This window comes from Lonchura striata, chromosome 3 (genome assembly GCF_050655825.1).
Source record: "Lonchura striata isolate lonStrDom1 chromosome 3, ASM5065582v1, whole genome shotgun sequence".
Taxonomy (NCBI): Eukaryota; Metazoa; Chordata; class Aves; order Passeriformes; family Estrildidae; genus Lonchura; species Lonchura striata.
Genome location: NC_140705.1, coordinates 64,302,358 through 64,326,734, shown reverse-complemented (window position 1 = coordinate 64,326,734; position 24,377 = coordinate 64,302,358). Strand labels below are relative to the sequence as shown.

General features: G+C 42.5%; 1 protein-coding gene, 1 long non-coding RNA gene and 1 other non-coding gene across 4 annotated transcripts; all 3 read right to left on the bottom strand.

Annotated features, from left to right (window-relative positions):
• Window positions 1–2,748: 2,748 nt before the first annotated feature.
• Window positions 2,749–6,477, bottom strand: LOC146767924 (uncharacterized). The gene is made up of 3 exons (XR_014953806.1): window positions 6,335–6,477; window positions 4,320–4,460; window positions 2,749–4,149 (listed from the first exon to the last, which is right to left on the bottom strand). It is a non-coding gene; the product is annotated as an uncharacterized LOC146767924 (long non-coding RNA).
• On the bottom strand, window positions 6,332–6,414 carry TRNAL-UAA (transfer RNA leucine (anticodon UAA)). The gene has a single exon. It is a non-coding gene; the product is annotated as a tRNA-Leu (tRNA).
• Window positions 6,478–7,801: 1,324 nt separating the features above from the next.
• STX11 (syntaxin 11) lies at window positions 7,802–22,759 on the bottom strand. Of its 2 annotated transcripts, XM_085575347.1 has the most exons (3): window positions 22,510–22,759; window positions 14,133–14,330; window positions 7,802–13,115 (listed from the first exon to the last, which is right to left on the bottom strand). In XM_085575347.1, exon 3 carries the CDS (start codon window positions 13,108–13,110, stop codon window positions 12,244–12,246), a length of 867 nt encoding a protein of 288 aa, XP_085431473.1. In that variant the 5' UTR covers window positions 13,111–13,115; window positions 14,133–14,330; window positions 22,510–22,759; the 3' UTR covers window positions 7,802–12,243. The 2 variants fall into 2 exon arrangements, with proteins under 2 accessions (XP_085431473.1, XP_085431472.1); XM_085575346.1 differs by lacking the exon at window positions 14,133–14,330 and having other exon boundaries at window positions 22,510–22,698.
• Window positions 22,760–24,377: the final 1,618 nt, after the last annotated feature.

Sequence of the window (24,377 nt, the reverse complement as noted above, 5' to 3'; positions counted from 1 at the left end):
CATGGGGAAACCATGGCTATAAAGCTTGCTACATAAACATTAAAACTACATTTAGCAAAAAAAAAAAAAAAAAAAAAAATTTAGCTATTCTCACAGCAAATACTGATAACAAAAAAATAAAAATATCCAACATATTATGATAAAAGAAGTCACAGTAACTAAATACATAAATTATTTCTATTCTGGATCTAGCAACAAAAGGATTTGGAAAACCTTACTTAAATCTGATTTCTAAATTATATTGAAGCTTTCCAAGTCCTTATTCAGAGACAGACTCTGGATCTAGGATGAGGAGTCATTAGCCACAGTACTGCATGAAAGTAAGTGCTATTATTTGCATTACCAGACCATTTTGAAGGAAAACTCAGATTAACCTACTGTAGTCTAACCTGCAGAGAACTCTTATTTTTAGACACTAAGAAAAAACCTTTTTCTTACTGTGAGGGTGTTCAAACACTCGCATGGGTCGTTCAGAGAGGCTGTGGTGTTTTTATTCTCAAAGATATTCAAAACCTGACTCAAGTTGACCTTCCTCTTAGCTAGGAGGTGGACTAGATAACCCTCAGAGGCGCCTTCAGGCCTTTACCATTCTGTGATGAATAAAAAGAGTGGATCTATTTTGCCTATGTCAGGGAGCTCAAAACACATAAAAAATTGTCTGCAATTCCTCATTTCTTCACAGAGAATTTCTTATAAAATAATATCAGAGATTAATTATAGATCGAAGTAACATGAAATTAATTGGGCTTTTTGTTATATTTTACTTGAGAATCAAAGACTGAGGGACTCAAGAGGGAAGCAGTAGGAATGTGCAGTACAGCCAGGGCAGAGAAAAGGCAATATCTGTGCCTCTTTTAGCAGCAGCTAACTGCTAGACCAGCCGGATCTGTTTCTTGGTATGCACACAAAAAGCAAAAGGTGGGAGTGCGACAGAAAATAATTACAGATATAAAAAGACAAGTGAAACTAAAATACATATGCTCATCAATCATCAGACTTGGATTAGTTGCAAAACAGTACTCATTAATGCAGTCCATACTTCCCAACAAGGATTCCACTCTCACATGAAAAAGTTTGCAACACATGATGAAATAGCAAGAGACGGGTGTCACAAATCCATCAAGTCACATGGTCAGTAAGTGATCTCTTGCCAAGAATTGCTTGAACCACTTCAGCAAGCAGTTAGAAATGAGGCAGATGAGGTCTGAAGGAAAGATCTTGCAGCACTTCCAAGCCAGAAAAAAGGTCACAGTTGAGCAGATGGTGAAAGAGAAGGAGCAACGCAGGAAAATGAAGGAATGTGGAAAGTACTTTCTTCTCTCAAAATATTTAGGGGAAGGAAGGCATTTTTTGTTACTGCACATTTAAGAGGACCATCTTCAGAAGAGTGTGCACATTTTCTATGGTGTTCAGACAAAAGCTCTTCCTGGGCAGCAAGAAAGAACCTATTCATTTAGGTAAGTTTAACACAGCCAAGAATATACCAAACAATGAATGCTACCATGCTTTAAGCCCAGTGCTCTAAGATCCCAGAAACTGTAGCTTCAACATTCTGCATTATGCTGCCTTTATTTTGGGTCACTCACTTATTTTGGGTCACCTCATTATGTAGGTGTTCTGCCAAACCTTGCTGCTGGAGTGTAAATCATGACTTGTCTGCTCTGTCTTTCTTACAGAGGCTGCTGCCACCACAGCAAAGCCAGCACAAGGGAAGATGTTCCCAGACTGAAGGTGTTCTAGTGCACAGGCCAGTCTCTTGACACTTTCAGCAATATACTTTGGTAAATAATGCTATGCTGGTGTAAAGTGTTACCACGTGCATGTATTCCTCCTGATGAGAGAATCTGGCAAACAGGAATGTGAGCTCACACCCCTTTACCCCAGGGCAAAGCTACTGCCCTGTGCTCTGCCAGTGTAATGACTTTGTGCTAAAATGCCAGACACCAGCCTGAGCAGCTGAGTGGGCATCTGGTCTCTTTTGATGGCTGTTAGGCCACCCTCATGCTGGGGGTGGTGATGCTCTAAGTGACCATGGTAAGACTTGCAGATCTCATCTATCAGTCTTAAGACTGAACCTACCTCCACCTGCACTACAAATTAAAGGGCTTTACACTCCAGTAAGTGATACGTAGACACTCGTTCCCTTCCATCAATGTTCTACTACAGCACAGTTCCCCAGAGATTTCTGCTTGGAATGAACTAACCAAGCATAAAATCTCTTCATTTTCCTTGTTGAAAAAGAGAAAAATAGTTAAGCAATAAAATGTTGCAAGGATCTGTTTAGGAGCATGTGTTGTAATGTCCTGGAGAAGGAGACAGGATTAGCTAACACTGCTAATGACACTTGGGTGCTGTGGCTATCAAGTCCAACAGAAATGATTCTAAGAACCTGCAGGTAAAATCAGAGGCAGTCTGCAGATGAAAAGCCCAGCAGCTATTAGGAATGAACGTGTATAAACACACATATAAACAGAGACACAACCATCTGCATCAAATAGAGCTAATTTTTGAACAAGCATCCTAAGAATGATGGGAATCCAAAAAATAGAGTCTACCCCTCTTATTTACCACAAAGGTCACAAAATGAGAACAGTTTAAAAATTAACAAGTACTTTGCATGCAGTTACTCTTGCTAACATAAGAGACTAATCCTGCTTTAGAGACTTTAAATGAATTCTGCAAAATTAATAAGAGGGTTTATTAATCATCCTACATACAAGATCATGCAATAGATCAAAAACTTCACAGCCCTTTTTACACCTTTTATTTCAACATGATATAGTGGTCATTGAGAAAAGAATGTTTTAACTCAAGTATAAAATTACATGCTTCCATCACATGCTAAAATACAAAAACAAAAAAAAAAAGCTTCTGAAAGTTTTTAAAGAAAAATAAAGTATTTTGAAATATCACCTAATTATGTCACCAATAGGTTGCCTTCTTATTGATTTGAGCCCCTTCTGTTTTGAATTGAGACAGAATTTTGGGTTATGCTATGTCTTGTTGTTTTCCTATAAGACTCCCACCTTGTTCAGCACACATGAAGTGCTTGCTGGCTAAGCAGTTGTTCAATACTTTGTAAAGTCTTCACAGATCAAACTAGCTCTGTAGCTCGTTCCTTTCATGTTATTTTTGGATTCACTCATAGTCCACTCATGGGCTTGTCTAACATGACCAGATTGCCTAAGTGTCCATCTGAATTCTTTGCAAACAAGAATAAATTTACTTCACAGCAGCCCATTTTGCAAACGGTGTATTTTTATTACTTCTACATTATACAATGGGAAATTGAGGTATGGAAAAATTCATATCAAGGATCTCCAATAAATTTGACTGCTCAGAATCATATAATTTTTTTTTTTCCAGAGACTGCTTAAAATATAGGTGATACATTGATTTCACCTGTTTTTGCAAAAGCTCTGCATTCCTGCAAATCAGATTGAGGTTCTCAAGACAGACACCTCAAAATAGGGAACATGAAAATGAATGATTGCTTTTGAAAGATCTATTTTAAATGACTGGCTTCTCATCAGACAGGAAATATGCAGAGGCATGAAAAACACTCCTGGTTCATCAGGGTAGCATTCAACTGTCTGCATATGAATCTCCTTTTTTATTCCAGTTTCTAGCACTAGTCATTATGCTTTTTCCACTTTCTTCAATAAACAAGGCAAGGATTCTTCAGATGATGACACCTTTAGAAAAACAACTCATCCACAGAATGGAGTCCAACAGAAAGCAATATAGTTTAAACTAAAGGCCAGAATATAAAAAGTGAATGTAACAATGTCAAATTGCAAGGGCAACCACCAAAAATTCATGAGGGTTTAACAAGGAAGCAAAGAAAGGAACCTGCTCAATAAAATAAAAATCTTAAAATAATGCTCAGCTCCAGGGCTGAAATACAATACATCACCCTGTCACTTCACCTAAAATAGAAACCAATAACCCCAGAAGCTTATACTTTCCTTTATGGAAAAGTGTGGGAAGGGATTAGGATACACTTGATGCAAGTAGATTCTGTGGGCATTTCTTGAGATCCAGAGCAGTTAAAAAAATCTTCTGTTCCATTCCAGATCAGCACATGCTCTAACAAGCTGTCTTAAGAAGCAGGGAACACAGGTTCACCAAAGGACTGAAGGAAGTTCTCTGCAAAACAAGTATTTTCAGGAAAGAGAAAGGCTGTACCTGAAACAGGCTATACCTGGAACATTTCTAACCAAGAAATTCAGATTTCTCTATTGCTTTATCATTAAAACTGCCTTTTTTTTTCCTCTTGAGCAATTACTCTTCTTGAAAAAAAATGTTATTATTTTTACCTTTCTTTTTTCTTTCTCACAGTGCAGAATAGCCACTACTAATTCATCCTTGTAATTAACACAGCTGGAGCCAAGTTTTCATCAAAATCATCACTACATCCACCAAATGTACACGAGCACTTATTACATGTTCAAAAATACCTGTAAATAAGCATATAAGCAGGATTACACAATTTGTATGCAAAGATGTGGGTTTCCAAGGGCATTTTATAATGACAACATTACAGGTGAAATGTGCCTTCAAACATGCACACATTTTCACTAATTTGTACCTTAATGAAGAATAGAAATGAGTGTTTACTTCAAAAAACATTTGAATCTGGCAGTATCACTTCTTAATGAACAGTTCCAGAAGCTGCGGTATGCTTTGCATTTACAATTTTATTGTGGTAACACTCAAAAAAGACAATATAAGTACTTGCATTTCCTAGAAATTCCCCACACACCAGGCTTCCCTATATAACCCTTAAACTGTCATATTTGTATGTTTTTACCATGCTCACATGTGTGATGCCAGATCATTTTATGTGGGCATATAATAAATTATCCTGCTATATTTCACCTTCTATTTCAGATTACATTGAAGGCCCACCATGATTTGTTATCCCTTTCTCGAGTGTTTATCCTTCAATAAGTCTTCATTATCACGTGATATATCTGGACCGAAACTTTAGAATAATTTTTCAGATCAAATTATTTGGAACAGGGTGGTTGGAAACAACTACATTTACCTATGTTAGAATTTGACCAGCATGCTCTGACAAGCACTATTATTTTAATTGTGTTGGTCCATGCACAATTTATACTTCCCATACCTTCAAATATATTAAACATATTGATACTACTCTGTCAAAAAACCCACAAAACCCAAACAACAGAACCATGCCCCAGCAAATTAAACACCTCAACACATACAACAACTGCTCCACGTCTGGCCAAAAAACAAAAGCATGAGGTCGGTCTGAAAATCCTGCGTGCTCCTTCTGCTTAACTTCTAGCTTGAGCCCTGGCACAGTTTAGGATACAGCCAGCACGAGGGGCCATTGCCCCAGAAGTGGGGATCGCCTTCCCACCGCCCTCCCGGGCTGGCCAGGGACACCTCAGCAGGTGGGACACCTGCAGACACTCCCCACCCCAGCGCATGTGGAACTACACCGACTTTCACGTTGTAAAACGCACTCTGACGGGCTGGCATGCAGCCTTTGGAGGGCTTGGAACTGGAAAAAAGAGAAACAAACCTACACAAAAAATAACCTAAATGACAAACAACAAAGTCGCGATCCAGGGGCGACAACGCTGGAGGTGCCTGTTGCCCCTGCTGGAGGCTCCATCACTGAGGCTGTGGCCGAGTATGTGTTTATATATTTATATATGTGTATATAGATGTATATATATATATATGTGTGTGTGTGTGTGTGTGTGTGTGCGCGTGTATGTGTATATATAGATGTGTACATATATATATGTATGTATATATATATACATGTGTGTATATAGGTATGTGTGTATATATAGATGTGTACGTATATCTATGTATGTATATATATATATATACACGTGTGTATATAGGTATGTGTGTATATATATGCACACATATATACGTATAAATGTGTGTATGTTTATGTATATGTATATACACACGTATATATGCATATATTAAACATACCTATATATGCAGACATTTATATGCATATATTTTATGGGTGTATATGTACATACAGAAACTCTTTTTTAAAAGTTGTATTTAATGTCATAATTTACTTGCAGACTTCAAAGCTGAGGCACCGGCGGCTGCAGGAGCCCCCCGCGGGCCCGCGGCGCTCTCCCGGCTCGCAGCGCCCCCGCCGGCCGCCCGGCGCCGGGACACCCGCGCGGGTTCGCCGAGCGCCCGGGGCCGCCATCCGCCCGCCCGCCGCCGCTGCCCGCGGCCCCGGCTCCCCGCGGCCGCGCCTCCCCCGGGCCCGCGCGCCTGCCCCGCCGCGGGACCGGGCTCCCGATAAAAAAACGGCAGTTACCAGGAGTGGGGTTCGAACCCACGCGGACATGCGTCCATTGGATCTTAAGTCCAACGCCTTAACCACTCGGCCATCCTGGTGCAGATACCGGGGACCGCTCGCAGCCGCTCCTACATTCATGGCCCCGCTCCCACCCGCCCCCCCGGGCCGCCCGCGACCCTCGGGGGTGCCCCCTCACCCCCGCCCCCCCCGGCCGCCGCTCCCTCCCTCCCTCCCGCCTTTATTCCCAGCGCGGCGGGCGCCGAGCGCGCGGGGCGGCGCGCGCGGGCGGCCTCTCCCGGCGGCGGGAGGCGGGCGGGCAAGGCCCGGCGGGGAGCGCCGCCACGGAGCGACACCGAGCCGGGCCGAGCCGCGCCGAGCCGGGCCGGCCGGGCCTGCTGCCGCCGCCTTCCCGCCGCCGGGCGCCGGGCCCGCAGCGGAAGGGGGAGGCGGGGGAGGCGCGCGGCGCGGGCACGGGCCCGCCCCTGGGGGAGAGCAGGGCGGGCGGCGCCGGGCCGGGGGGTGCGGGCAGAGCGGGCTCCGGGCAGAGCGGGCTCCGGGCAGGGCGGGCTCCGGGCAGAGCGGAGGCTGAGGGCAGTGCGGGGTCTGGGCAGTACAGGGGCTGAGGGCAGTGCGGGCTCCGGGCAGTGCGGGCTCTGGGCAGAGCGGGCTCTGGGCAGTGCGGACTGTGGGCAGAGCGGGCTCCGGGCAGTGCGGGCTCTGGGCAGAGCGGGGTCTGGGCAGTGCGGGCTCTGGGCAGTGCGGGCTCTGGGCAGTACAGGGGCTGAGGGCAGTGCGGGCTCCGGGCAGAGCGGGCTCCGGGCAGTGCGGGCTCTGGGCAGAGCGGGCTCCGGGCAGTGCGGGCTCTGGGCAGTACAGGGGCTGAGGGCAGTGCGGGGTCCGGGCAGAGCGGGCTCCGGGCAGTGCGGGGGCTGCGGGCAGAGCGGGCTCCGGGCAGTGCGGGCTCATTCCCCCCCAAGCAGGCAGGGCCGTGGTTCCGGGCATGAGAGGCAGTGGAGTGGTTGTGCCGACACGGCACCGATACTTTATTAATTCCGCCCAAGTGTTTCCTGGAATGTATCTTCTCTCGCTCGTAGAAGGAGAACCAAAAGTAATAAAGTCCAAAGCCATCAATTACGGTTAATTAGGAGGAAAATTGCCGCAGGGGAAAGATTTTTTTGCCGGTCGCCACTCTATGCCGTGTCTACGGAAGCACCTATCGCAATATTCCCGGTTGCTGCCTGCCCTGGGTCCGAGGGGAAATGGGGAAGTGTCACTTCGCTGGCTTCACCGTGGCGCTGGCTCCCACTTTCGCTGTTATTTCCAGCGGAGGAAATGGACATCCTGCATGGCACCAAACCTGAGCATCTCTGAGGTGTGAGAAACATACTCCACGCAGCACAGGCTGAGGACACGGGCCCGTGGCAGCCTCCGGCACACAAGGCGGCGGCGGCGGCCGTCTGCTGTCCCACCAGCAGACCAGGAGCACGCTCCGTGCTCGGGTGCTGGACACTCTGCCTGGCCCTGCCCCTCTGCAGGGGGTCCGGGGCTCGAATTTGCAGGTGCAGGTGGTGCCTGACCTCCTCAGCTCAGAGCTCAGAGACACTAGGCGTGCTTCTGAGGGAAAATAACATGTGCGGTCTCGCGTACCCTACATGTTACTCACGCGGGAGCTCATCAATAAAAGAACAGCTCTTCCAATGGAACTTGCCATGCCGCATCATTGCCTTGAAATGACTGGCATGCCATAGTTCTCTGTTCAGTAGGGTTGTGCCTTTCGGCAAAGTACTGAGTAGAGAAACGGGTTTTTTACTTTTCTGTTCACATCTAACACCATTCCTAAGAAACACAGTAAAATGTTACTTTTTCTTGTTCAGACTTGGTACCCTACACCCTTACCTTGCACCCTATGTGTGCATGGTAAGAATAGTGAAGCTCTCTTCTGCTGGCTCTTACTTGCTTTGGCTCAACCATAATGAAGACACTACATAATATGCTAAAAACATGGAATATGGATCTGCTGTTGCCTTCTTACATATTAGAGAAACAAACACTACGGCTCCATGTGAAAATACCATTGCATTTGAAATTTATTAACCAGAATCACCACATAAAGTATCTATTAAATTACGGTTTCCTGCCTTCAATTATGTCTGTGATACTTTCTAGAGATAGAACCACAACCCCATGTAGCTTTTTCCTTTTTCAAATCAATTTCAAATAGCTACCATGGTTCAAAAATCGAGAGAACATATTTTGTTTTCAAGAAATAATAAAAATACAACTTGGGTTGTGCATTCAAAACATCCTTAATACAAGTTAGATTAGAAAAGCAGCAGTTTAGCAGAGCTACTCAGCTGAGCTTCCAGGAAAAAAAAAAAAAATTGGATCTTAAGAGCTATCCTTTTACTTCAAAAAATTTCTCTCAAGATATGTGCCAGAGATACCTGCTCATGTGTGCAAGTGTGTCCACAGTTTGGTCCTTCATTTTGAGGAAGCAATTGTCCCATTGCTATTTCTGTAAAATGAAACCCATGATTAAAAAAAAAGTCCCTCTAGACGTAATGGAAACCCATATGCATAGCTATTACATACTAAACATTATATTTTGTAATAGGGGAATTTTTTGTCTCTTATATGTATGCCATGCTATCTTTCATTTTTTAGAAGGAGCAAAGTGCCCCTGGTTGCCAGTTCTTCTTTATCCTCGCCAGAAAGGACTGGTTGGTGGCTGGTTGATGGTGTGGATTGTGAAGCTTCAGCTTCATTAGGAAACTAAACCAAAAAACAGCAATCCTAAAAGTTAAAATATCCCCTCTCAGATTTTAACTTCTTCACCCCTCAAACCCAGTTTAAGTGTTTGCTATATGAGGGAAGAGGGGGAAGAAAGCCCTGCTAACCGATAGAATATGCTACACATATCTGCATAGGAGTTGTAATGATTTTCAGAAGGAAAAGGCAGCTTTCCCCAGAAGGTGTCCATTCTACAGCTTCTGTTATTAGTATACTAAAAAATTATCAAGCAACTTTTATCATCATCTTCCACTCATCCGATGTGGCATGAGTCCTTGCAGCTATAGTGTGATCAGGGCTTTTTTTTCCAAAAGTCTGTTCAACTGCGATTAGGCAAGTTCATGGGCTGGCTAAATTTGAGTTCTTACACAACTGAAGGGTAGAAAAAACCCCAAAATATTAAGCAATGGATGTGTTTGCAAGAAGAGAATGATAGAATGATTGCTTCAGTTACTGGAAATAATTTCTAAGTGTCTCTGAACTCACAGTGTATCTTAAAAATAGTTTTAAAAGGTCTCAGGTTGGTTTTTGACTAATTATCTTTTTTTTTTTCCTACAGCAACAGTGCTAAGTCAGGAGAGAAAGTCTACAATTACCTTTTCTTTCCCTGTGCCCCAAATCAACCCTAAAGATTTGAATACTAGTTTTACATATCTACTAGTGAAATCATCAAGGTCTCTCAGAAGAGCCAGAATAAATTTGATTTTTTTTTTTAACTATAGAATCATCTTAGAATGCACGAAACTCATTTTTCTGGAGTGTTTTAGGGAAAAAACAATAGTAAGTCTATCTCAATATGCAACACATTTCATTTACCATGGCAACAAATATTAGGAGGACTATTTTTTTCTAGGCTCTGTTTATTCTCCTTTTACCAACTCATAATTTAGTCCAGCAACGTTTAAACTAAACTTTGACAACACAAAACACTATTCAGAACTTCAGATTCAATGTACGACACCCTGCACTTTCAGTTTTTCTTATTAAATATTTTATTCAATTTGTAGATGCAAAAAAGGAACCAGCACAAAAAAAAAAAAAGTACATATTTTTATCAAAAACATTGATAAGTGCTAGGAATAAGCATGTGAAAGGAAATACAGTATTTAATTCTTCATTGATTTATCCCCACATGCTGACTCTCAGAGGTTCAGGGTATTTCCCTACAAATGCACAGTTCCACTGACTTAATGGCAGTACCTACAGAGTAAACAACCTTGTCTCCTTGAGTAGCACCAAAGCCAGTGGCTATGGTCCCACCTCATCACCCTCCTTTCTCCCATTTCAAGATTGAACAACTCACTGGAGACATCCTCAGACAAGCATAACACTGATATTACCAGTACACTACTGAATATCAAAATATCTTAAAGTTTAGGAGATCGGTGTTCCTCACTCTTCCATGTTATCAGAGACAGGTGCTACAGCAAAAGGGACACTCAGTTTCTGAGAAGAGTTATCCCTTTAGTTTCTATTTGTGTAAAAAAGCCTGTCTGGCTAAAATTGTTTCCCAGTAAGATATAAAAACTTGGAAGTTGGATTTATTTTAAAGTTGGATTTGTTTTGTTATATTAATACAAATAGTAAGAAATGTTTGGGTTTTTTTTTTTTTTCACACATAAAATCAGGGTGAAAAAGGTAAGAAGGGAAAAGCTTCACTGCAGCTGGTGCAGGAAGATGTACATCTATGCACATCTGAGGAAAACTCCCAAATACAAAACACTTGAAATGTTGAAATATATTTATTCAAATTGGTACAAATAGGACCATAAGTTAAAAAAAATAATTTCTGAAAAAATGTCCTGCAGTATTTCAAAGGATACCAATAGATCACAGTGTAGGAAGCCACCTAGAAATACAGCTGGCAAACTTCCAGAAGCAGGAGCTGTGATCAAGCACCAGATTTTGCGAGTATGTTTCACTGACAATGCTCAGTGCTTACCAGGACTGCACATTTTTTATTTCCTTGCAATACTCCAAACCTACTGGTTTGCCCTTGTGTAAGGGAAAAATCCAACAAAAGGAGAGTTTCCTTTTAAGCTTGAAAAGAGCACTGAAATGGCATGAAACTGTTTTCTTTCTTCTTCAGATGTACTGAAGAAATAGTTCTGTTTGCTTTCCCAGGTGGAGATTTCCCAACAATTGGTGAAAGTAAAAATCTTTGTACACAAGTAAAATTGCATATAAAAAAAAATTAATCCTTCATCTTATTTAAAATAGATATAAAAAAAATCTATATTTGGTCAATGCTTATAAAAAATAAAAGTGTACTGATAGGCGAGTCATTGCACTAAAACTGCCTCTATGTACGTGCCAGTACAGGAGATCCTAAAATGCTTTCTCAACCCCATAACTGTTGTCCTCTTATATGTGTTTCTGCAGAAGGCCACTCCATGTTCCTCCTCTGGCTGAAGTGTTTATTGGCATAAAAATGCATCAGAACATGAAAGCATAGCAGGTTTGAAACTGGGAGTCCAGAGAGTGGCTCAAGTTAAAAGTGAGTGAGATGCCTCAGTGTTGCAGTGCTTTTAGCCACCTTGAGAGAGTTGGGTACTCAAAATGGAAAAAAAAAGCAGTCATTTGCACACAAATAGAGCAAAATGTGCATATTATCCATTTCAGGTGCTGTTGCTTCTGTTAAGATTACTGACAGCTGAAAATCAAGTTCCTGCTCCTGCTCAGTATTTTGTCAAATTTGTATCAAGCAGCCTCCAAACTAAAACCTACTGTTTTTTTGGTGTGCTGTGTTGCCCCAGGCAACAAGGCTTCAGCACCTGCAGCCTCACTTCGACAAATAGGAATAAAGTTACTTTTTGAAAGTATTCATCTTCTCTACGATAAGTTATTCATTCTTCTTTCTTGCCTATATGAAATGAATATCATTGTAAAGATATTGCACCTCTAGTTACAGTAAAAGAACCTTTCAATTAAAATTAGATTAAAAATAGTTTTATCAACATTTCTAGAAGTTCATAAATAGAAACAGCCTTCAGCACATTTAGTAAAAAGACAATGAACAAAACCAACTGCAAAATATCGCCCCTATTTCTAGGGCTTGTCATTACAGAACAGTCTCTGGAAAGAACACCTGATTTTGAAGACATTCGAGTCAGTCTGTGATAGCTCCAGTAGGACCATCACCTTCTGCAACATGATATGCAGCAGCAGAGTATTGTTCTGAGGGGATGTTTTCTCCTGTATTCCAAAGCTCTTTTCACTTGGTCTTTAGCATCTCCTACATAGTCCTCAACATTTTGCATATTTATCTCAATAACATCAAAGGTGTCTGCCTGTTCCTCCACTAGGAGGGCCACCTGCAGAAAGAGCTCATGAACTTCTTTAATGCGACCTTCTAACTTCACCAGCTCCTTGTGCCGCGTCTCTATCTCATTCAAGGCTGCGCGAGCTCCCTTAACATCTGACAAGAGATTCTCGGAGAAGACATCCCATTTGCCTTGCTCAATCATCTCCTCAATCTGGTGGCCAGAAACATCTTTGCCCATGATCTCCAGCTGCCGCTGAATTCGAATCTTGCAGTTCTCCCGCTGGTTCATCTCTGTTGCATTGTAATCAAACATAGCGTCCTGAAATGTGTGCATGAGGTCAACGTAGTGGTTCTTTGCCACCCTAGCAATGACAGACATAGCTCCGTATTTTGTTATTGCATCTTCACAGAAATCTCTCATTATCTGCAGTTTCCTGTGAATGCTTTCTCCACGGCTCTTAATGTCTCTGGCAATACAATTAGTATCTCGTTTGATGCTACTAAGACGGCGCATGGAGGTAAGGAAGCGGGTGTTTTGCTTTCTGAGACGGTTGACATCCGCTTTTAGGTGGTCATTTTCTGTCCGGATGGTCTGTATGTCCTTATGAAGGATTTCCAAGGCATAGTCCGTCTCATAAAGGAGAATATCCTGGGGTGAATTTTCATCATCATCACTATCAGAAAACTGTTGGTTATGCAACCTGGCAAATTCACGCAGCTCACTCAAACGATCTTTCATCCTGCCTGTAAAACAGGAACAGGAGGAATGAGTTTGAAGTAACTAAAATATTGGTTAAAAGAGTTGAAAATCTGTAACTAATAGCTACATCATAGTGATAACTAAATCACAGATAACAAACAGTTATCAAAGGTAACCCAAAATACCAGATTTTAAATTTGTTCACAGTATTTTATATAGTGATGGATATCACATCCAAAACTCTCCTAGAACAATGTTCTAGAAAATACAAGTTTAGAAACAAAACTGAAGGAAAAAAGACTACAAATGCTGAAGTCAAAAAGAATAGTAGGACAGTGCCAAACTCCCCACAGAATGCCAGTCTTTTACTTGGATGGGAAAACTATACTCCTGATAGTAAATCTTCAGCTATCACCATCTGTAGACATGTTAATAACTGAACACCTTCCACTACTGCTCACTAGAGAAATCTCCTCTAGATCCTGATCCCTCATTACATCGACTACCCAAAATGTCACAGGGCTTCCCTTATTCTAAGATTGCTTTTCCTGGAAGAATACTAAGAAGCCTCTCAGAAACAGAAATGGCATTTACCAATACAGTTGGGAAAGAAAAGTTTCAAAAAAATGATGTGGAAAGTATCATGATAGGGGAAAAAAATAATAGATAAAAGGGGGAAAAAGCAACTTTAGTGTCTCCAGATGCTATCATTGACCATAGAGTACCAGGCATCAACAATTATGTGTGTGGAACATCTCTCTTACAAGGATAAACTGTGGGAAATGAGCCTATTTAGTCTAGAGCAGAGAAGACAGAGAGGATCTGAGCACACATAAATATGTCAAAGGCAGATCCCAGGAGGATGGTGCCAGAATCTTTTCAGTGGTACCCAGCAACAGGACAAAGAAAAATACCCATAAATTCCCACCAGTTGTTTGGGGAAAGGCAGATCTAACAGCCCCACAGTTAGGTTTCAGCCCAGAGTCACTAAGGACAATAGTGTCAGACTCTTGATAATTTATGATGCCCACTTTAGACACTTCAAGCCCAATTCTTTGTACCTGGAATCTTCAGAAGTCAGCCCCTTCTGACTGCAGTCACTGCTGCAAGCCCCGAGCACTTTGCTGAGTAAGATCGCGAAGGAACAAGCTGGACATCAGGGAATGAACCCATGGATCAAGGCCACTTGTGAAGAGCTCCTCTCCAGTGACATGGACAGCATCACACACAATCTCTGTGATCCAGCAGATCCAGTAGATCTAGTTATAAGTGGAACAGAGGGATCAAGTTGCAGTTGCACTTACAGTCTTCGCCCTGGATTTTCCCTGCTCCCCAGTACTTAGTTCTACATTATTTGTATCTATGTACCAAAACTTATGTTTAAGGTGGTCAACATTAGCATCTTTTAGCTCTGTCTGGGATATGTCTCCACAGCTAAAGTGTTCACACTTTTGTCCTAACAAATGGATGCCACCTATTTAAGCCTGACTTCAGAGTCCTGCAAGATCAGGCACTTTTTGGCACTTTCTTTAATTCTCCCCAAGTCCTGTCTTTTTGTTTCCAAAGTGCATCACCTAGCCAGCTTCCTACTTCATCTTCACATTTTCAACATGCTCTTCTTTATCTAGGAAGGACAGGATGTGAATAACTTTTAACAGAGGTCTTTTCCTATTTCAAATTCTCATTTCAAACAAATGGGAACCAGATCTTCCCAAGAGAGGACAATAACTTTCAAGCTTTCCCTGGATGGTGTCAGGGACAGAACTGACACTAAAGAGCTGAAATAAATAAGCAGGGAGTGCAAGGGGGAAAAGCAATTTGAAACATTTCAACTTAACAAATCATGGTTTAGAAAAGTTGGTCTCCCCTGTCAGATGCTGTTGTTACTCAGCAAAGTTTGCATCTACACAAACGTTGATTGTATTGCTTGTAATTTGAACAGCAGTATATTAACACATGATACATGTCTGGTTGTTAGGGATAGCCTCAGACCTCAGTCTGTAAAGTGAGCATCAGTCTCTCCCTTCATACAGTGTCTGGTGCAGCAGTAAAAGTTGGGTTCTCTGATGGGAAAGCAGCTCTGCAGGACCTCGGTGTGCTGGTAGGGAAACATGAGCCATGTGTCCAGGCTGGAGCAGCAAAAGTGAGGAAGGAAAGGAACCCAATCCCCCAATCCCTCCTGTCTGACACTTGAGAGATGCCATCTGGAGTGTCACTCCACACAGACACACTGGGATGAGCCACAGGGAGGCCACAGAGGTGGTCAGAGGTGCTGGAGCACCTGACATATGAAGAGAAGCTGAGAGAGTTGGGAATGTTCAGCCTGAGAAACAGGAAGCTTAAGGGAGATCTTGTTGCCATCACTAACTGCTTAATGCAAGGCATTTTCCCTCCATGGAAATGTACAGCAATAGCACAGCATGCAACAGACCTAAGTGGAAACAAGAGAAAGTCAGCCAGATACAAGATGGGGGGAAAGGAAAAAAAGAAGAAAACCCCAAACAATTAGAAACAATGAAAAAGGTGTCCAGAAAAGTTTTGGAATCAGCATCCTTGAAGATATTTAAAACTCTACTTGACATGGCCCTCAGAAACCTAACTGTGTGCATTTTGAGCAGGCCTGGATTAGACAATGTCCAAAGGTCCCATCTAAATTGTTCTGGTAATCAGCCTTAAATAAAAAGTTTGCTAAGCTGACTACGAACATTAAATATATTCAACTACTTGCACAAGTAAGAGACATCTAACACACTAAAATATCAAAACAGCAACTATTCTGGAGTAACAACCACAAGTGTATAACTACCTTAATAGATTAGTTGTCAGTCTTATTTTAAAATGCTACATATATCCAAACAAGAACACGTACTTAAACATTTGTATTTCTGGGCTAGCTAAATATGTCCTTGTAAATGTGAAGTTCCTTCTGCAGTCCATCATGATGTGCACACCCAAACGCACACACAGGAAATACAGGCCAGGTGATGACTGCAGAGGTTACAACTTTGAACGCAGATATCCAGCAAGTACAGTCAGCTAAGGGCATGTTCAGTGCTCATCTTTTCATGTTACTGCACTACTTACTGGTATTAATCACCACAGTGACAAGCTTTCCCATGATGCATAAGAAATATGCAAATTGTCCTGTTGCAATAAGACTGCCTCCCCAGACAACTGTGTATAATATGGGATTTCAGACAAGAAAGAAAATCCATCTAAAAATCAAAATATATGCATGTGCATACATCCCCTTTCTGTTAGCCCCATATACATAAAAAAGGGAGTCCTACAAACATTGCCTAACATTGCTGTGCAAATGTTCTGAAGCCTGTTAACTATGTAGAAATAACCTAAGGATAAAAAGTCATTTCTATAACTTTTATCTCAGCTTTAACATTTGTACATCCACACTCTATCCCCATATGGGCCATTCACTTAGATTTGGGCTCAGTGATCCTTGTGTGTTCCTTCCAGCTCAGGATATTCTGTGATCAGAGTCTGGGAACAAAGGGTGAAATGATGAAGCAGTCTCAGCACAGCATCCATATTTCATGGCCAGCTGCTGGGAAGGAAGGCAGTGTATGTTTTTTCTTCTTGCAGCATTCGTAAATGGCAGCTGTTACTTAATAACATCTTGTGGCTCACCAAGAGTCTAGTCAGTAATCTTTTCAGCCTTGAGTAGAGCTTTACAAGATGAAGTTTTTACTTCAATTGTTTGAGGAACAACAGATATTTCAAAACAAGTCAGTTAAAAATAACTTCTGTCAGTAGTTCTTCTTGCCCTTGGAAGGTAAAAGGAAGCCACGTGGCTCATCCTAGCTCTGAATGGAATGTGATTTTTACCACATGACACACAATAGACATGACCCAAAAAACAAGTGGAGAACAATTAGGAAATAACCTGCTCTTAGACAAAATTACTTCATAGCTAAGTGTGTGTCAGCACATTTCAGTGACTTCCCATACGGCTTGTAGAGGATGTAGTATTGATGGAAATCTACTCAGATGGACTTGCTGAATTGAACACACTGCATTCCAAGGCAAATAGAGTGCTAGCACTAAAATACAAGTCATACATAGGTAAAAAAAGTGTTAAATTTAGCTGAAGCCTTTTGTTTAAGAGTTGGAGTCTCAGATTTAATAATGTTTTAGTAACTATCTGTTTTGTAAACAATCATCTTAGACCAGAATTAATATTTTTGTTTGGTATCTGTTGCCTAATAATGGATTTGATAATATTAATTAACTTGGGGAAAAGACTTGTTTTTTTTAACAATAGGTTTTCAGCTTTCCAGGAGAGTAATTGGCATATAGCAGAGTACTAGTCATCTTTTCAGTCCAAATTCCCTGTCTTGCCAACCATGAGCACTAAAGGTGGCACAGCAGGTTTGAATTTTTCTAATTACTCATCTGTTTTTTTTTCTTCTCTTCTCCTCTGTAAGAGCCAGAAACAAAACAAAAAATAAAAATCTAATTAGGACAGTTTGCCTTATCAAGGTGTGCTAAGATCATGTATGTGTACCACCTCCAAAATTAACAACTATGACAGATCAGCTGTTCAAAAATCTTTTTGTGGCCTCATTGCAAGGAAGTTATCCTTTCTGAAATTTATTGGATTTCACAATGTTTAAAAATAGACAAAATGTATTCAGGAATTAAAATCCATCAGTTAACACTGAATGCCAGTTATAAAGCTACAGAAATCCATCAAGAAGTTGCAAGTATATCAGAAGACTACACTACCCAGCTCATATGCTCATCAAAGCCTGTGTACACAAGAAGACCACCTTCATACTTTCTGTCACCCTAGAGAAAAATATCTGCAGTTGCAAATGTCTCGGGATATTATTTTTCCCAAAAAATCCCTGTCTTGTGCCAGGACAAGTCATTTATTACAAACTGATATATTCAGAGAAGCAGGGGTGACTCCATTCTTTGCATGGTGTTTTCTGCGGACTGGTTATCAGCTTTCCCAGGCATTAGTATCAAAACTAGGAGACACTGCTGGTGTGCATTAAATGCACTATAATATGCAATTTTTCACATAATTATGATAAGACTGAGAAAAAAAATCTGATGTTTTAGCTTGTTATTACTCAGTAGCCATGAGAGTAAACGTTATTCCTGCACTGGAGAGATCAGCTTGTTTTACATGGGTTGACTGCTGCTATTTATTAGGTTGTCTAAATTTTCACTGGAGAGCTATGGATCACCACTGACAAATTTTCAATAGTGGATAATAAAATGGATTCTTGGTATCTCCTCTTGACATTTTCCTCACAAGTCACATAAATGAGCAATTTTAACTAGATTTGGTGTTGTTTTAGTGGAGTGGGGAGCAGTGGTAACAGTGCTATAGAGAAAAAAAGTTTCTCCATCTTCACTGGTTTGCAGCACCAAGATCTTCAGGTAAAATTGGCCTAGATAGACACAAGGGAGTGTGAACTGTTCCTCCAAAGGCTTGGCACTTAACATAAACATTGAGACAGCCATCCATACATTTCTTGGCAATTACTACAGCTCGGCATTATTACAGGTCACCGTGCAGGGCAATCAGCCAACACACTCACAGGCAGTGCTGGTACTACAGCACCATGAGAATATACATTATCTAACTAATCACCTCGGCTTCCCTGGAACACATTGGCTCAGCGAAATAGCTCTGTACATGCCACATGTATATAACTACTATTGTTACCACACAGTGGTATTTATAAGTGATTAAGACATTATGCTGGTATGCAAATAGACATATGAGGTTGCATGTGATCATCAGTCAGAAGCAGCATGTTCTACTGACGTTTTTAAATCAGCACAACTGCATTATTTTTTGAAAAGCACATATATTTAAGACTTGTTAGAAAGTGTTACAATCAGAGGCCAAGTATTCTTGACTTTAAAAAAATTCCTTTAAAGTTAAATACAGGGTGTTTTCCTGATATTTGGTGATGTGGGCCAGTACACATGAGGCTCAGTTTGGGATTCTACTGCAAAATCTACACAACTGTACCTGCACCAAACTAGTTCCATCCAGGAAATAACCCCTATAGGCAGCCACACATGCATACCCACAGCCTCAGCCCCAGGACATGTCAGGCTTTATGGCAATTATGCTACTTAGCAGTTCATGGGTGTTTACAGGCCCAAAGATATAGATGTAATTAGGGACACACTTGATTGGGCATATCAAAAGCTCAAACAAGCTTTGTTCTTGCTTTCAAAAATAAATGAGTTGTCAATACCACAAAAACAGCACAGAGAAAAGGCATAGCAGAAAAAGCTGGATCGTGCAGCAATTCCTTAACTTTTGTGAGCATGAGCTTGTTGAGAATTATCTGGCAATTAATAGGTTAACTGCTATAGCAGATTAGGCAAAAGCTGCATACATGATAAGCCTTCGGAAGTCAAGATATGCGACATCATTTTCGCACTGATAAAACTACATGTAGTTTTATCTAGATGTAAGTGCCAAGCACTGTGTGAGAGCTCTTGTTGATTGTGTAGAGTCTTGATATCTCATCTAGCCTATCAAAGCAGAGATAAAAACCAAATTGTTTTGCTCCTCTCATGCGGAACCTCCCCCACTACCCAAGAGGGCATTCCCAGGAGTCAGCCCTAGGCCTGGGAATGATGTTCCTTACCAGAGGTGGTTCATGGCCACATCTTGGGGAATAAACCAAAATGCAACTATAACCAAAAATGGCTTCACTGCAAAAAGTGGTAACCCCAGATTTGGAGTTCAGATGGGTTTACTGAATCAAGTTAACACTGCCTCAGTAATTTCTGCACCATGCTTTGTCTTCCTTGAACTACAGGGATGACCAGAGGCAAAGAAAATTGATGGGCCAGATAAAAGATAATAGAAAGTGTATCTGGTCGAGCATATTTGAACCAGCAGTTGTCTTCTCACCATCAGAACTGGTTTTAAACGCATCAGCATTAGCATATCTGTCACACTCAGAGATTATCCATATTTTCCATTAGTGACTTGGAGAGTAGAACCAAACATGAGCTTGTACAGTCTCCAGGTGACACTGAACTGGAAGGGAATAGAAGCAACTGGAATAGAAGGAACTGGAAGGGGTGAGGGCAGGGGAGAAGAAATGATGAGAATTTAAGATGATCTCGACAGTAAGAGAAGAATTAACAAAAAGAAAAGGAAATTCAATATGTCAAGCCTGGCACATTTAGATAAAATTATTCACACAAATATAAAGTAGGAAACACCTAGTCTGGCAGCAGGAAAGCTTTGGTGAGGTCACAGCTCACAAAACAAGCTCACAGTATAAGGTCATTGTAAAAAAAACCAAAACCCCATGTCTTACATGAGAGATGGCTTGGGAAGGATTGGTATTACTCTGCTTGGCATAGATAAGGCCTCAGTTGGAAAAGTACTTCCTGAAACAGTTATCACATTAGGAAAGTCAAAGGGAGCATATTTGGCATTGTCTCCAAACATTTTAGAAAATACACTCCTGGAGAAAGAGGAGCTGAAGGAATTATCTTCATTTAATTCAGAAGACCAGGGAGAGAGACACAGTACTCCAACACATAAAAGGAGTTTTCTATGAAAAGGGAACTGGTCAGTTTGATCCCCGTGTTGACACTGGAGACACACAAAGTAATCAATTTCTTTCACGAGGCCTATGTTGAACTGGCTGAAACTTGCTGAAAATTGGACCATTTCTCTATGGAAGAATTGTGAGACCTTCTTCCTTGACAGAAAGAGAAGGGATACAGAAAGCCCTCTCAGGCCTGGTTGAGGTGCACAGCTCCATTCCCAGGATTTGTTCCATGCCCTCACCCCCAGTGTCACTGTGGGTCCAGCACAAAGTGTATGTTCACACAGTGCTGCCTGTGCTGGGGAGAAATTTAGGTGACTCTTCATGCAGCAGATTCTCTTCCTTCTCTAGTATTTCTGCACCAATGGCAACTACCATATCTCCTTCTGAAGCAGGTCTTGGTTACTGTTAGTATACTGTTAGTATAGTGAAAGATGTCACACATGGAGAATAATCCCACAGCACCCAAATTCTCCAGGGCTGATAGAGCATGCATTCCATAGCATCACGGATATCTGTAGTGCCCAAAAGGTACTATATTTTACTAATTTTAATGTCTCAAGAGATCTTCTGTACCATGCTTATGTTCTTCATGGAGATGTCTTTCAACAACAGAGTTTAACTTGCAGTTTGAGCGTCAGCCATAACACGAGGTAACATATGACTGAACACACAATTTCAGTTTCAGAGCAGTGGGCATAGTGCAGTCAGAGCAAAAAGTATGAGAAAAAGGTCACCAGAGGATTTGGACACCTAAACCATCCTTTCCTAATGATGACGTTTATTCTGTTCACCTGTTAGACCTCTGGTCTGTTTTGAATAAAAAAAAAAAGTTATGGTCATCTTGTAGTCTCACCACTATTTAAATAGTGAGTATCAGAACTGGTAAGAAAGCATCATCACTCAAATTGTATTCTCATCCTAAAAAGTCATAGGTTGCCATTTTGCTACCTGACAGTTTAAAAGACAGTTGCTAAAATACCCTCTAAAGAACAGGAACAAGAAGTGCAAGCGTCCATTTTTGGCCAGTGCTGTTATTCTAGTCACTTCCTTTCTCAGTATCAGAGTGACATGTAGTTATCTCAGACATACACGAGTCCCAGTTCTTCTTGGTAGGAAGGAAATGAGTATCCATTTAATCAGAAGCAATCAAAGAATGCTAACTTTTGCACCCACTTCTAGATCTGGCCACGATGAAACTCAAGAACAAAGGAAAAGATACTATATTCTGTATATAAACCAAATTTTCTGTAAAATCTGCTGTGGAGCTATTCATAACCGTGTATGAGCACTATGAATAAAATGTTAGTACTCGTTAAGCCGGACAAACAAGGCAGTAGAAATACAGGCATCCGTTGTGACTGATGAGAAGATACATTTGAAAGTGCCTCTGTTTTTCTCTCATCCGGTGAAAATCCAGCCATCCCATTTGTATTCCATGAGGACCAGAGCTAGGTACCTTCGGTCCCAAAAGCCCAGTCCGTATTTCCTATCATCTCTCCTGCCTCTGGGCTTCAGACTTCACCACTCGATTCAAAAGGGGCAGTTTCGTCTAGTCTTAGGCAAAACTGAGATGCCGCACGCCCCGCACGCCCCGCGGCCCCTCCGCCTCGCCGGCTGGGCTGGCTGCCGAGCACCGGGCACGCCCCGACAGCCCGGGAAGGGGCGGCCAGCCCGGGCTCGGCGCTGCCCGGCACTCTCTTCCCTCCGACAGCATCTCCGAGCGCCTCAGCCTCCGGAACTCCGGCTGATGTTCAGGGGAGTTCGGGAATACAGCTGTTCTCCCATCCCGCAATCCGGCACCGGCTGTGCCCGGGGTGAAGAAACCAGACCCCGCCCGGCCCCCAAGGAAAGCGCTGCCTCGTCAGGTACTCACCCCGGGCAGGGCAGCGCGGCCGCTCCCGCGTCTCTCCGCCCGCGCCGCTCCCCGAGGTGCCGGTGCCCGAGGTGCCCGGCTCCGAGGTGCCCGGCTCCGAGGTGCCCGAGGTGCCCGGCTCCGAGGTGTCCGAGGTGCCCGGCTCCGAGGTGCCCGGCTCCGAGGTGCCCGAGGTGCCCGTGTCCGAGGTGCCGGTGCGGCCGCAGCGCCCGCGCCGTCGAGGCGAGCGCTCCTGCCCTTGGAGCGCCCCGCCCCTCCGGCCGGCTCGCCCGCCCATTGGCTGCGGTGAGCTGATTTGCATGGCGGCGCCCCGCCCCCCAGGCCCGCGGGAAGATGCGCGGCTCGCGGCGCTGCCCGGCGCGGGGAAATCCGCCCCGCGGTGCCGGGAAGCGTGGGCGCGGGGAGCTGGCCCGTCTCTTCGCCATCGTCCCCGTGGACGTCCCCTGCGCTTTCTTGTCCTCGCCGCAAGCGGGGGCTTTCCGAATCTGCGATTCTGTAATTCAAATTGCCGCTGCTTAGTGTAAGGAAGATGTGCTCCTCGCTTTGTTCCCCAGAGTTTGGGTGAAATGATGTCCTTTTTTGCGCTGTGACTTCCTGAGGGGAAAAAACCCAACATCTTCCCCATCATTCTAACTGAAAAAAAAACCTAACGAAACTCTGGAGTCACAATGTTTGGTACACAGTAATCATCCACGTTAATTAGACAGATGAGTAGTTATAGAGATTGTTCAGGTCTTTCTGAGATGGGAAGCTTTTGCTTTTCTTGAAAATCTTGGACATGCACTTTTTTCTCCTTTTAATCACAAAACTTGAATGTCATCTGAACCTAAAAATGTTAACATATAGAAGTTACTTTTTATTGGTTCTGAGAAGTAACTGAAAGAACAACTGTGCTTTCCTGAGCAGTCATCAGTTATAGGACTCCAAAACATCAATCCCACCCTGGGTGACTGAGAATAAATTCTGTCATTATGGAGACATTTGCAGAGATGTAGAAAGCTTCCTCCCTCTTCCTATGCTGTTTTAGTGTCAGGAAAAAATGTAAGTAAAAGGAAAATATTTGAGGTTTTATGGTTAAAAATATATCTGACAGAAGGGCTCTTTCACCTTGAAAAATCCAGGACTGCCCTGGGCACTTTGCTGGGTTTTTTTTTCTTAGACCTTGATGCTGGAGACAAATTTAGGTGCATGGGTCTCACCAGCTCTCTAAAACTAGCTGAAGGTACTGAATTGTGAGTAGCTTTTCTCTTCCAGGCTGCTGCTCTGTGAGACCAGCTGCAGCATCCTCACATGTAGGCAGGCAGTTTTCTGCTTGCCACTGTACCATAGAAAGCAAATGGGCCTTTAGTGTTGTTTGGTGTTGTTAATGCAAGTGGAGTTGAAAATAGAGCTGGGTGTTAATGTAATGTCATGGGTAATCGAAGGTACAGGCTGCTTTGTGTGGCATGGAACAACAATTACAAATTAACCTGCTGTTATTGCAGCACAGGCAAAGCTATGGGTGCATTGACTGATGAGTCTGATGATCCTGTGAAGAGCAAAATTCTCATCTAGAAACATCTGGTATCTTCCCTGTAATTCTGGATATCCAGGATATGGAAGACCAAAGAGATGACTGTCAAGTCTCCCCTGCTTTGGGAGAGACTTCAGTAAAATCTTCAGTAGCTGAGTAACAGGCAAGGTAGCAATATTGTTAAAGTATTAATCTCCTAAGAAACTAATGGAAAGTGAGAAAAATTTATTATTTCTACAGATTTTGCCACCCAGATGAGATGAGGTTAAAAAAGGTACAAAACTCTAATAAAAAGCTTGCTAATTAAGCTACAAATAGGTAGCTAAACTCCCCCCCCCACCATTGCCAAACAAGT

What these genes read in the sequence shown, in the direction of transcription:
- STX11 (XM_085575347.1), bottom strand. Translation starts at nt 13,110, where the DNA reads ATGAAAGATCGTTTGAGTGAGCTGCGTGAATTTGCCAGGTTGCATAAC.